Raw genomic sequence first — 12,791 nt, forward strand, 5'->3', positions numbered from 1 at the left:
CCTTTTGGGAGGTCTGAGGTCTTCTGCCAGCGTTCAGTGGGTGTTCTATAGGAGCAGTTCCACATGTAGATGTATTTCTGATGTATCTGTGGGGAGGAAGGTGATCTCCATGTCTTACTCTTCTGCCATCTTCTCTCCGGCCCCCACCTGTTAGTGTCAGAGGGTCTCCTGCAGAGGCAGGGGACGGCTGTGGCTCACCACGGAACAAGGACAGTGGCAGCAGAAGTTCTGGGAAGTACTCATTGGCATGAGGCCTCCCAGAGTCCACCATTAGCCCCACCAAAGACGCCTGGGCTTTTAAAGATGTTGCTTTGCCAGATACACGCCAGTGATTATCTACTTGGAAACAAGACTGAGGGCAGCTTCTCCGAGGGAGCATGTCCCCCTGCGGGAAGGAGCCAGTAGGCTGTTTCAGGACTGTAAATTTCACCTGCCTTGGCCTATTCATCACTTTTATCACTGACTTGTTGGATGAGCCCATATATATCACGTTTGTTTCTTAATCATGCAGTGACACGAAGTTAAAGAGTGAATATATGTCATGTCAAAATCAGAATTCAAAAACCTCCTGAGAGACTTCAGTGGGTAATAATACCTGTCAAGCTCAGGGGAAGATTACCAAAATATCCCATACACTGTTGGAATGCATTATTAGGCATTTGGCACCTACATTGCAGAGGCAATGGTACCGCTTTGTCCTGTGCAGGTAGGACACAGGTGGATGGGTTCCCTAAACACACTTTAAAGTGTGTGCTCCAGGAGATGAATGTCGTGGAGGATGAGAGAACTTGAAAGCTACAGAGTGTGTTTAATAGAAAAGAGAAGAGGATCTGTGGATAGCTCACAATATCAGAGAAGAAGAATTACTAGGTTAGTTTCAACAGGAAAAATAGGGCCCAATGAATGTGACAGAAGGACAGAAAGAAAAACATTCCCACAATTAGTCTCTTCAAAACAGAAGGTACTTGGTGGATAATCCAATGTGGAAAACTCATTGTGTCATGCTGAAGGTCATTGTGGCTACTCATTACATAATAATTAAACTGAATAAACATTTAGCATGTTTTTCCCATAGTTTTATTAGATGTGATTCTATAGGAATATGATCTGTTGATTAAGAAAATAGTGCAAGTCTACAGACTCTCTGGAAATGGACAATTAATGCAGCCATGTCTTGCCTTTTGGAAGCTGCACCACTGGAGGCTGAAGAGGTAGTCGCAGGTGTGCCTAATGCAGAAAGTTTCACTGTGATTGAATTATTATAAATATTGTAAATATTAGATATTGAAAATACTTTGGTTTCTTAAAAGAAATAATCCAGCAATTACTATTTTAGGGGAAAAAAATGAAATAGAAATCATCAAAGTATGGACCTTGTCATTTATGAGGCCTTCACTTATAATTTAAAAAAAAAACCAACTATGGGTTATGATGTTTGGAATAAATGTAAACTTTTCATGAATAAAATTTCATAAAATGGGCCATTAAACCTATGAGAAAGGACATGCAAATTTTTAATGCAAAAAAATAGAGGTGGAATCCTTAAAGAATCTTACTGCAGGATAAGAAATGTGCCATTCTTTTTGCATTTCACATAATCCTTCAGTTTTTTATGTATGTACTCAAGATACATTTATTCTTTCTCTGCTTATTTTTAGGGTACTTTGAATCCTTATTGTGTGTTATGGGATGACTCAAAAACGTAAGTGACAGATGTTTTCTTACATGACTTTGGACTAAACATTCAAAGCACATTAAGTTATTTCAGCTGCTTTCTAGTCAACAGGAATATGATAAGTTAGTGGGATGTGAGTTACACTAGGAGAGAAAGCAGTCTCCTTTTTGAATCTGTAGGACAGCATGATGAATGTGTTTGTGTGTGATGATGCCATCAGGTAACATCCCAAGGTAGGATTGCATTACCTAATGTGTAAGGCACATTGCGATGCGAATTCCATGAGGATTTTTAAAAGCTCTAATATTTTAAAATTATAGGAGCTCAGATGCTATTTCAACATTTTGCCCTAGTAATTGAGCTTAGAATCGCAGAATAAAATAGCAATCTCTATGGTCATTTAGCCAATATGTTACTTGCATGACCTTGAATCTATTATCAGAATAATGTGAAATTTATATGGCCCTTCCAAATTGTTTTGTTATAAAAACATTGAGTGACATTTAATTTTCTTATTCATATAGTAAGGATGAATAATTCTTCCATGTATTACTTTGTTTGTAACAAGTAATTGCAATATATCTGGTGAAAATCATCTTAATCTCATTGGTAATGCTATGATATTCTAAGGTCTCAAAGAGCAGAAAAATCTATGATTAAGGCTTAATTAGACTCTCATACTTTAAGTACTTCTGTGGGTTTATTTCAGTATAGTAGCCAGGTTATACAATCTTGGTTTGTTTTGTTTTGGATGGAGGGGGGATAAATGTCAATCAATCTCAAAAGCTAATACCACCATGTATATGCTGTCAGTTAACGCACCACATTGTTGGGTTCTATGTATTCTAAGATTTTCCCCCATGTTCTTCACCCTAAATCGGATCTACATCTAAGGTTTTATGATGTTACTTGTCTCTCATCAGTAGTTACTAGAGAGTCTAGAAGAGGGACATTCTTAGACTTTCTAGGTAAAGAGCAAACCTACTGGGAATGTGCTAATTCTTAGGATACTGATGTAATTTAAACTAGTATTTATGTGGGTGAAAAATCAATGATATTAAGCATGATTTTTTGCTATAGATTCTGATATTCTAGGGATCCTCTTCTCCTAGGAATCTTAGTGCATATGGAGAATCCCAACTTGTCCTGGTGATAACATGAGCTGGATGTTTCTCACTGATGTCATTATTATTTTTTTTTCTTTTTAAAACTACATAGAGAAATCCGTGGTCATAGAATTTTTGCAAGATTTCCTCTTTACCAATAGCCAGAGAAGATGCTGGTAGTATATTCTAAGGCACTGTTTAGTATGTTGTACAGACAAGGGAAAAATAAAAGGCTACAAAAATCTAATTGAACGTTTTCTACTCAAGAAAAACATGCCATCTTAAGCAACTGATTACAGATACTTGCATATATCCATGAATAATAACCAACTTTTATTTAGTTTTATTACCTTTTTAGTGGGTAAAATATGCTTCTATGTTGATCCAAAAAGGGGAACGTGTTGGTTATTCCAAAAGACCTTTGGGACTTACAGGGATATTACAGAAGAAACAATATTCCCTTATTTTGTGCCTCTCTGGGTTTGCTTTCACAGTTTTTCTAAGGTTTCAAGTTTAATTTATAAAACTGTTGGGGCTTGAGGTCAGTGTTAAGTTTAGGAATCAGTCACGCTCTGTTTTCTCTAACATCTGCTGACTCTTATCCATCACAAAGAACATGTCTTAACTTTACAAACTTCAGCTTTTTAGTTGTCCTTGAAGAAAACAATTCAGCAAGAGGAGGTGTGCTTAGCTGCCTTTCAGATCAGATTATCTCCAGAGATCAGTGCAGTTCATGTTTCCTTGATGTATCTGAAAAGTGATCAAAAAGCTTTCCACTGTGACAGAACTTCCATCCCATCACACGTTTTACCAGACTCTTTCATCATTAAATTGTTTTTCTGGGTGAGTTTTAAACAATGAAGGTTAAGACAACTTTATTTTCTTTCTTCACATCTGTTCTTCTGTTTTTTGTTTTTTTTTTAAACATCTTTTTTGGAGTATAATTGCTTTACAATGATGTGTTAGTTTCTGCTTTATAACAAAGTGGTTCAGTTATACATATACATATGTTCCCATATCCCCTCCCTCTTGCATCTCCCTCCCACCCTCCCTATCCCACCCCTCTAGGTGGTCACAAACCACCAAGCTGATCTTGTGCTATGTGGCTGCTTCCCACTAGCTATCTATTTTACATTTGGTAGTGTTTATATGTCCATGCCACTCTCTCATGTTCACATACATAATAGTTTTATCGATGCAATGATGTTAACTTTGAGTATAAGACCTCTAAGAATAGTTAATGAAGAAATATGGCTATTCCTTTTTACACAGAAAAGAGTTGATCTAAATGGTGTTTTCAAGATTGCAGTAAGAAAGTTGAAATTAGAAGTTGTCTTTTAATTTTGGTTTACATAATCACATTGCCTTAATTTTTTATTGAGGTATATTTGACATATAATATTATATTAGTTTCAGGTGTGAAATATGATTCAATATTGTATACACTGCTAAATGATCACCACAATAAGTCTAGTTACCATCTGTCACCATACATAGTTACAAATTCTTTTTCTTTAAGAACTTTTAAGATTTACTCTAGCAATTTTCAAGTTTGCAATCTGATATTATTAACTATAGTCATCCCCTGTGTACTGTACATTACATCCCAAGGTTAGATTCATTTTATAACTGGAGGGCTTGACCCTCCCCCTTTACCCATTTCACCCACTCCATCTCCCCTCCCCTCTGGCAATATCAAGTTGCCTTACTTTTAAATATTTAAAATTAAATTTTAATTACAAAAATAATGCATGAGTATCTTTTACTTGTAAAACTATAAAACATAACTGCTAAAGCACAAGACCCCATTAATCATTAATACCTTGGGTCTTCACATCCACCACCGCTCCAAGGTCACTCCTACTTATATTTTGTTATGTATAATTTCAGGCATCTCCTTATGCATTGACACACATGTATAGCCATAGAAATTAACACTATTTTAACATAGATATTGTCATACTGTATGTAACACTTGTCATCTTAAATTTTTAATTCAACGATTATTGTGGAAGTTTTAAAATTTCACTACATATGTTTTATCCCTTGTACCTGCTGCATTGTATAGATATATCATTTTATCTAGTATTCCCAATATTGGTGGCATTGAAGTGGTTTTCAATTTATTTTATTCTACAAACTGTTCTTCTGCATACCTCCTTGTACATCCCTCCTTAAGGTGGTCTTTCACAGTCCAACTTGTTACCCTGTTGTTCTCTTTATATAACATTATTTTACATTATTCACAGCATGCATTGCTACTTTTTATTTATTTTTCTTGCTTACTCTCTGTCTCTCCCACTAGAGAGTAAATACCACAAGAGAGAGACTTTACCTTTCTTATTCACTAACTGCACTAATGCCTGATACACCTGCACATAGTATGAATTCAACAAATACTTATTGGTTAGTTTTGTATAAGAATGAATGTTTGAATATTTCTAAGGTATCTTTTTTACTTAAGAATTATTTTCATTTATGTTTCATTTTATTACTGACATATACTTCTAGCAATCATTAGATTGGAAGATTGAAGGGAGAATGCTTCAGCGTGTTACAGTACTAAGGTCCATCATAAAAAATTAACTTTATCTCTGGTGATAATCTACTACCCTGGTAATCCCAAACAAAGCCATTTTATTTTACTCTGCTTAGGCTCAACAGTTTTAGACAATTATAAAAGACAGTTTTATTCTGCTTTGAGTAATTGATTAACAGGATGCAGAAAATGCTTCAGCATGGATGACCCATGAAGTAAACTGAAAGTACTTTCCTCACTTCAGAAAAAGGCTTATTTTAGTTACAAAAAGTAGGTTTTTTTGTTGTTTTTTTATTACACTTGTGTGATTGATAATTTGCACATTCTTTGGGCTACTCCAAATTTGGATTTTGGTTATTGGATCATGTGTGTTGACTACACACATGGGTTTTCACTGGAAAACCCATAATCCTTCCTTTATGTGAACCTGTGGTGTTTCTCCATGGGTTTCAGTAGCACCATCTGATTCTAACAGGTCTGTGAAATATCATATTTATTCTCAGAAAATGTTTCGGAGTTTTTTTTTTCTTTTTTTATTGAAGTATAGTTGATTACAATATTATATTAATTTCCGGAGTACAACATAGTGATTCAACATTTTAATAGATTGTACTCCATTAAAAGTTATTACAAAATAATGGCTATATTCCCGTGTGCTGCACAATATATCCTTGTTGCTTATTCATTTTATACACAATAGTTTGTATCTCTTAATCCCATACCCCAAACTTGTGATCCATCCCTGTCCCTCTCCTCACTGGTAACCACTAGTTTGTTCTCTATATCCGTGAATCTGTTTCTGTTTTGTTATATGCATTAATTTTATTTATTTTTTATATTCCACATATAAAAGAAAACACAGAGATTTTGTCTTTCTCTAATTTCACTAAGCATAATATCTTCTGGGCCCGTCCACATTTTTGCAAATGGCAGAATTTCATTCTTTTTTATGGCTGAGTAGTATATGTATTATATATATATATATCACTGAGTAGTGTATATATATATATATATATATATATATATATATATATAAAACTTCTTCTTTATCCATTCATCTGTTAATGGACACTTAGGTTGCTTCCATATCTTGGCTATTATAAATAGTGCTGCTATGAACATTGGAGTGCATGTATCTTTTCAAATTAGTGTCTTTGGTTTTCTTCAGATATATACCCAGGAGTGGAATTGTTGGATCATGTGGTAGTTCTATTTTTAGATTTTGGAGGAACTTCCATATTGTTTTTCATAGTGTCTGCACCAACTTACATTCTGAGCAACAGTGTACTAGGGTTCCATTTTCTCTACGTCCTCACCAATATTTGATATTTGCAGAGTTTTTGATGATAGCCATTTTGAGAGGTGTGAGGTGATATCTTATTGTGGTTTTGATTTTCATTTCTCTGATGATTAGTGATGCTGAGCATTTTTTCATATGCCGGTTGGCCATCTGTATGTCTTCTTTGGAAAACTGTCTATTCAGGTCTTCTGCCCATTTTTTAATTGGGTTGTTTGGATTTTTAATATAGAGTTGTATGAGCTATTTATATATTTTAGAAAGTAACACCTTCTCAGCCATATTATTAGCAAATATTTTCTCCCATTCCATAGGCTGTCTTTTTGTTTTGTCAGTGGTTTCCATTGATGTACAAAAACGTTTACATTTAATTAGATCACATTTGTTTATATTTCATTTTGTTTCTTTTGCCTTAGAAGACAGATCAAAAAAAATATTGCTACAATTTATCTCAGAGTGATATGCCTGTGTTCTTTTCTAGGAGTTCTATTGCTTCGGGCCTTACATTTAGATCCTGAACCCATTTTGAGTCTGAACCACATGGTGTGATAAAATGTTCTGGTTTCATATTTTTACACTTAGCTGTCCAATTTTCAAAGCAGCACTTATTAAAGAGACTGTCTTTTCTCCCAGAGGTTCATGGGTTTATTTCTGGGCTCTCTATTCTGTTCCATTGATCTATGTGTCTGTTTTTGTGTCAGTATCATGCTGTTTTGAATACTGTAGCTTTGTAGTATAGTCTGAAGTCAGGGACCAAGATACCTCCAGCTTTGTTCTTTTTTCTTCAGATTGCTTTGTCAATACCTCCAGCTTTGTTCTTTTTCTTCAGATTGCTTTGTAAATTCAGGGTCTTTTGTGGTTCCATATGAATTTTAGGATTATTTGTTCTAGTTCTGTGAAAAATGTCATTTTTATAGGGATTGCACTAGATCTGTAGATTTCTTTGGGTAGTATGGCCATTTTAACAATATTAATACTTCCAATCCAAGAGCATGAGGTATATTTCCATTTCTTTGTATCATCTTCAGTTTCCTTTTTCAATGTATTATAGTTTTCAGAGTATAGGCATTTCACCTCCTTGGTTAAGTTTTTTCTAGGTATTTTATTCTTTTTGATGCAAATTTAAATGGGATTGTTTTATTGCTTTCTCTTTTTAATAGTTCACTATTAGTGTATAGAAAAGGAACAGATTTCTGTATATTAATCTTGTATCCTGCAACTTTACTGAATTCATTTATTAGTTCTAATAGATTTTTGGTGGAAACTATAGGGTTTTCTATGTATATCACCATATCTTCAGCAAACAGTGACAGTTGTACTTCTTCTCTTCCAATTTAGATGTCTTTATTTATTTTTCTTGTCTCATACTGTGATCAGGACTTCCAGTACTATGTTAAATAGAAGTGGTGAAAGTAGACATCCTTGTCTTGTTCCTAATTTTAGGGGAAAGGCTTTCAGCTTTTCACCAGTGAGTATGATGTTAGCTGTGGGTTTGCCATAAATTGCCTTTATTATGTTGAGATGTTCCCTCTATATCCCCTTTGGTGAGTTTTTATCATGATTGGATGTTGAATTTTGTCAAATGCTTTTTCTGCGTCTATTGAGATGATCATGTGATTTTTATCCTTCCTTTTGTTGTGGTGGTGAATCACACTGATTGATTTGTGAATGTTGAAGCAGCCTTGTATCCCTGGAATAAATCCAACTTGATCATGGTGTATGATCCTTTTTATATATTGTTGAATTTGGTTTACTAATATTTTGTTGAGAATTTTTGCATCTATATTCATCAAATATATTGGCCTGTAAATGTCTGTTTTTGTAGTATCTTTGTCTGGTTTTGGTATCAGGGTAATCGTGGCCTCATAGAAAGAATTTGGGAGTGTTGTGTTCTCTAATTTTTGGAATAGTTTGAGAAGGATAGTTATTAGTTCTTCTTTATATGTTTAGTAGAATTCACCTATGAAGCTGTCCAGTTCTGGACTTGTGTTTGCTTGATGTTTTTAATTGCAAATTCAACTTCACTACTGGTAATTGTTCTGTTCAAATTGTCTGTTTATCCTTGTTTCATTCTTGGCAGGTGTTGGTCACCAGAAATTTGCCCATTTTTTCTGTGTTGTCCAATTTGTTGGCATATGACTGTTCATACTGTTCTCATGATTTTTTTAATCTCTCTGGTGTTGGTTGTTATTTCTCCTCTTTCACTTTGTATTTTGTCTATTTGAGTCCTCATTATTTCTTGGTGAGACAGCTAAAGGTTTATCATTTTTTTGTCCTTTCAAAAAACCAGCTCTTGGTTTGACTGAGTTTATTTTTTTCTTTTTGTGGTCTGTGTTTTATTTATTTCCTTTCTGATCTTTATTATTATTTTCCTTCTGCTGACTTTGGGCTTTGTTTATTCTTCTTTCTCTAATTCTTTTAGGTAGCAGGTTAGGTTGTTTATTTGAGGTTTTTATATCTTTAGGAAGACCTGTATCACTGTAAACTTCCCTCTTAGTACTGCTTTTGATACATGCCATAAATTTTGAAAAGTTGTGTTTCCATTTTCATTTGTCTTGGAATATTCTCTGATTTCCCCTTTGATTTCTTCATCAAACCATTGTTTTTTTTAGTACCATGTTGTTTGGTCTCCATGTGTTATTTTCCTATTCTTCTTTCTGTAGTTGATTTCTAGTTTCATACCATTTTGTTTGGGAAAAAAAACACTTTATATATCATAATTTCTATCCACTCAAATTTGTTAAGACTTGTTTTGTGGCCTAGCATGTGATCTATCCTGGAGAATGTTCCATATGCACTTGAGAAGAATGTGTATTCTGCTGGTTTTGGATGTAGAGTCCTGTACATATATATTAAGTCTGACTGGTCTATTGTGTCATTTAAGACTACTGTTGCCTTCTTGATTTTCTGTTTGGATGACCATCCAATGATGTCAGTGGAGTGTTAAAGTCCCCAACTGTAATTGTACTATTATAAATTTCTCCCTGTATGTCTGTTAACATTTGCTTTTTATATTTAGGTGTTCCTGTATTGCATACATATATGTTAATGAGTGTAATATCCTCTTCTTTTGTTGATCCCTTTATCCTCATATAATGTCCTTCTTTGTCTGTTGTGAAAGAGTTTCTTATAAAGTCTATTTTGTCTGATATGAATACTGCTACCCTTCTTACAACATTTTCATTCGCATCCTCTCACTTTCATTGTGTATATTTCTTTACCTCTGATGTGAGTCTCTTGTAAGCAGCATATAGATGGTCTTTTTTTTTTTTCAAATCAGCCACCCAATGTCTTTTGATTAGAGCAATTACTCTGTTGAAATTTAAATAATTATTGATAAATATGTACTTATTACAATTTTACAACTTGTTTTCTGGTTGTTTTTGTAGGTCTTCTCTTCTTTTTAGATTCCTCCTTTGTGGGTTAATGATTTTCTTTAATGTTATGCTTGTGTTCTTTCCTCTATGTTTTTTATGTATCTATTGTAGGTTTTTGATTTGTGGTTACCATGAGGTTCATATATAATGTCTTATGACTGTATTTACTTGTTTCAAACAGGTATTCTTTATTTTTTTAGATTTTTTAACCTCTTTATTGCAGTATAATTGCTTTACAATGTTGTGTTAGTTTCTGCTTTATAACAAAGTGAATCAGCTATATGTATACATATATCCCCACATCTCCTCCCTCTTGCATCTCCCTCCCAACCTCCCTATCCCACCCCTTTAGGTGGTCACAAAGCACTGAACTGATCTCCATGTGCTCTGAAGCTGCTTCCGACTAGCTATCTATTTTACATTTGGTAGTGTATATATATCAATGCTACTCTCTCACTTCATCCCAGCTTGTGCTTCCCCCTCCCCATGTATCAAGTCCATTCTCTACATATGCGTCTTTATTCCTGTCCTGGCCCTAGGTTCTACAGAACCATTTTTTTTTCTTTTAGATTCCATATATATGTGTGAGCATATGGTATTTGTTTTTCTCTTTCTGACTTACTTCACTCTGTATGACAGACTCTAGGGCCATCCACCTCACTACAACTAGTTCAATTTCATTTCTTTTTTGAAATGGCTGAATAATAGTCCATTGTATATATGTGCCACATCTTCTTTATCCATTCATCTGTCGATGGACACTTAGGTTGCTTCCATGCCATGTCCTGGCTATTGAAAATACTGCTGCAATGAACATTCTGGTACATGTCTCTTTTTGAATTATGGTTTTCTTATGGTATATACCCAGTAGTACGATTGCTGGGTCATATGGTAGTTCTATTATTAGTTTTTTAAGGAACCTCCATACTCTTCTCCATAGTGGCTGTATCAATATGCATTCCCACCAACAGTGCAAGAAAGTTCCCATTTCTCCACACCCTCTCCAGCATTTATGGTTTGTAGATGTTTTTATGATGGCCATTCTGACTGGGGTGAGGTGATACCACATTGTAGTTTTGATTCACATTTCTCTAATGATTAGTGAAGTTGAGCATCCTTTCACGCATTTGTTGGCAATCTGTATATCTTCTTTGCAGAAATGTCTGTTTAAGTCTTCTGCCCATTTTTGGATTGGGTTGTTTGGTTTTTTTTGCTATTGAGCTGTATTAGTTGCTTGTAAATTTTGGAGATTAATCCTTTGTCAGTTGCTTCATTTGCAAATATTTTTTCCCATTCTGAGGGTTGTCCTTTCTTCTTGTTAATGGTTTCCTGTGTGGTGCAAAAGCTTTTAAGTTTCACTAGGTCCCATTTGTTTATTTTTGTTTTTATTTCCTGTTCTCTAGGAGATGGGTCAAAAAAGATATTGCTGTGATTTATGTCATAGTGTGTTCTGCCTGTGTTTTCCTCTAAGAGTTTTACAGTGTCTGGCCTTACATTTAGGTCTTTATTCCATTTTGAGTATATTTTTGTGTATGGTGGTAGAAAGTGTTCTAATTTCATTATTTTACATGTAGCTGTCCAGTTTTCCCAGCACCACTTATTGAAGAGTCTGTCTTTTCTCCATTGTATGTTCTTGCCTGCTTTGTCATAAATTAGGTGCCCATATGTGCGTGGCTATATCTCTGGGCATTCTATGCTGTACTATTGATCTATATTTCTGTTTTTGTGCCAGTACAATACTGTCTTGATTACTGTAGCTTTGTAGTATAGTCTGAAGTCAGGGAGCCTGATTCCTCCAGCTCCAACTTTCTTCCTCAAGATTGCATTGGCTATTCGGAGTCTTTTGTGTTTCCATACAAATTGTGGAATTTTTTGTTCAAATTCTGTGAAAAATGCCATTGGTAGTTTGATAGCGATTGCATTGAATCTTTAGATTGCTTTGGGTAGTATAGTCATTTTCACAATGTTGATTTTTCCAATCCAAGGACATGGTATATCGCTCCATCTGTTTGTATCGTCTTTAATTTCTTTCATCAGTGTCATAGTTTTCTGCATACAGGTCTTTTGCCTCCTTAGGTAGGTTTATTCCTAGGTATTGTACTCTTTTTGCTGCAATGGTAAATGGGAGTGTTTCCTTAATTTCTTTTACAGATTTTTCATCATTAGTGTATAGGTGTGCAAGAGATTTCTGTGCATTAATTTTGTATCCTGCTACCTTTCCAAATTCATTGATTAGCTCTAGTTGTTTTCTGGTAGTATCTTTAGGATTCTCTATGTATAGTATCATGTCATCTGCAAACAGTGAGTTTTACTTCTTCTTTTCCAATTTGAATTCCTTTTGTTTCTTTGTCTTCTTTGATTGCTGTGGCTAAAACTTTGAAAACTATGTTGAATAGTAATGGTGAGAGTGGGCAACCTTATCTTCTTCCTGATCTTAGTGGAAATGGTTTCAGTTTTTCACCATTGAGAGTGATGTTGTCTGTGTGTTTGTCATATATGGCCTTTATTATGTTGAGATAGCTTCCTTCTATGCCTACATTCTGGGCAGTTTTTAACATAAATGGGTGTTGAATTTTGTCGAAAGCTTTTTCTGCATCTATTGAGATTATCATATGGTTTTTATCCTTCAGTTTGTTAATATGGGCTATCACATTGATTGAATTGTGTATATTGAAGAATCCTTACATTCCTGGGATAAATACCACTTGATCACTGTGTATGATCCTTTTAATGTGCTGTTGGATTCTGTTAGCTAGGATTTTGTTGAGGATTTTTGCATCTATGTTCATCAGTGATA

The 12,791-nt window shown here is 34.6% G+C and overlaps 1 protein-coding gene across 1 annotated transcript in view; it reads left to right on the forward strand.

The window, feature by feature from the left end:
• ADGRB3 (adhesion G protein-coupled receptor B3) overlaps window positions 1-12,791 on the forward strand; it is a 792,587-nt gene that overhangs the window by 456,930 nt on the left and 322,866 nt on the right. Inside the window, exon 15 of the mRNA XM_024133055.1 lies at window positions 1,659-1,702. Coding sequence (XP_023988823.1) covers window positions 1,659-1,702 — 44 coding nt within the window. The remainder of the gene's footprint in view (window positions 1-1,658; window positions 1,703-12,791) is intronic.

The sequence above is a fragment of the Physeter macrocephalus genome, chromosome 10 (assembly GCF_002837175.3).
Source record: "Physeter macrocephalus isolate SW-GA chromosome 10, ASM283717v5, whole genome shotgun sequence".
NCBI lineage: Eukaryota > Metazoa > Chordata > Mammalia > Artiodactyla > Physeteridae > Physeter > Physeter macrocephalus.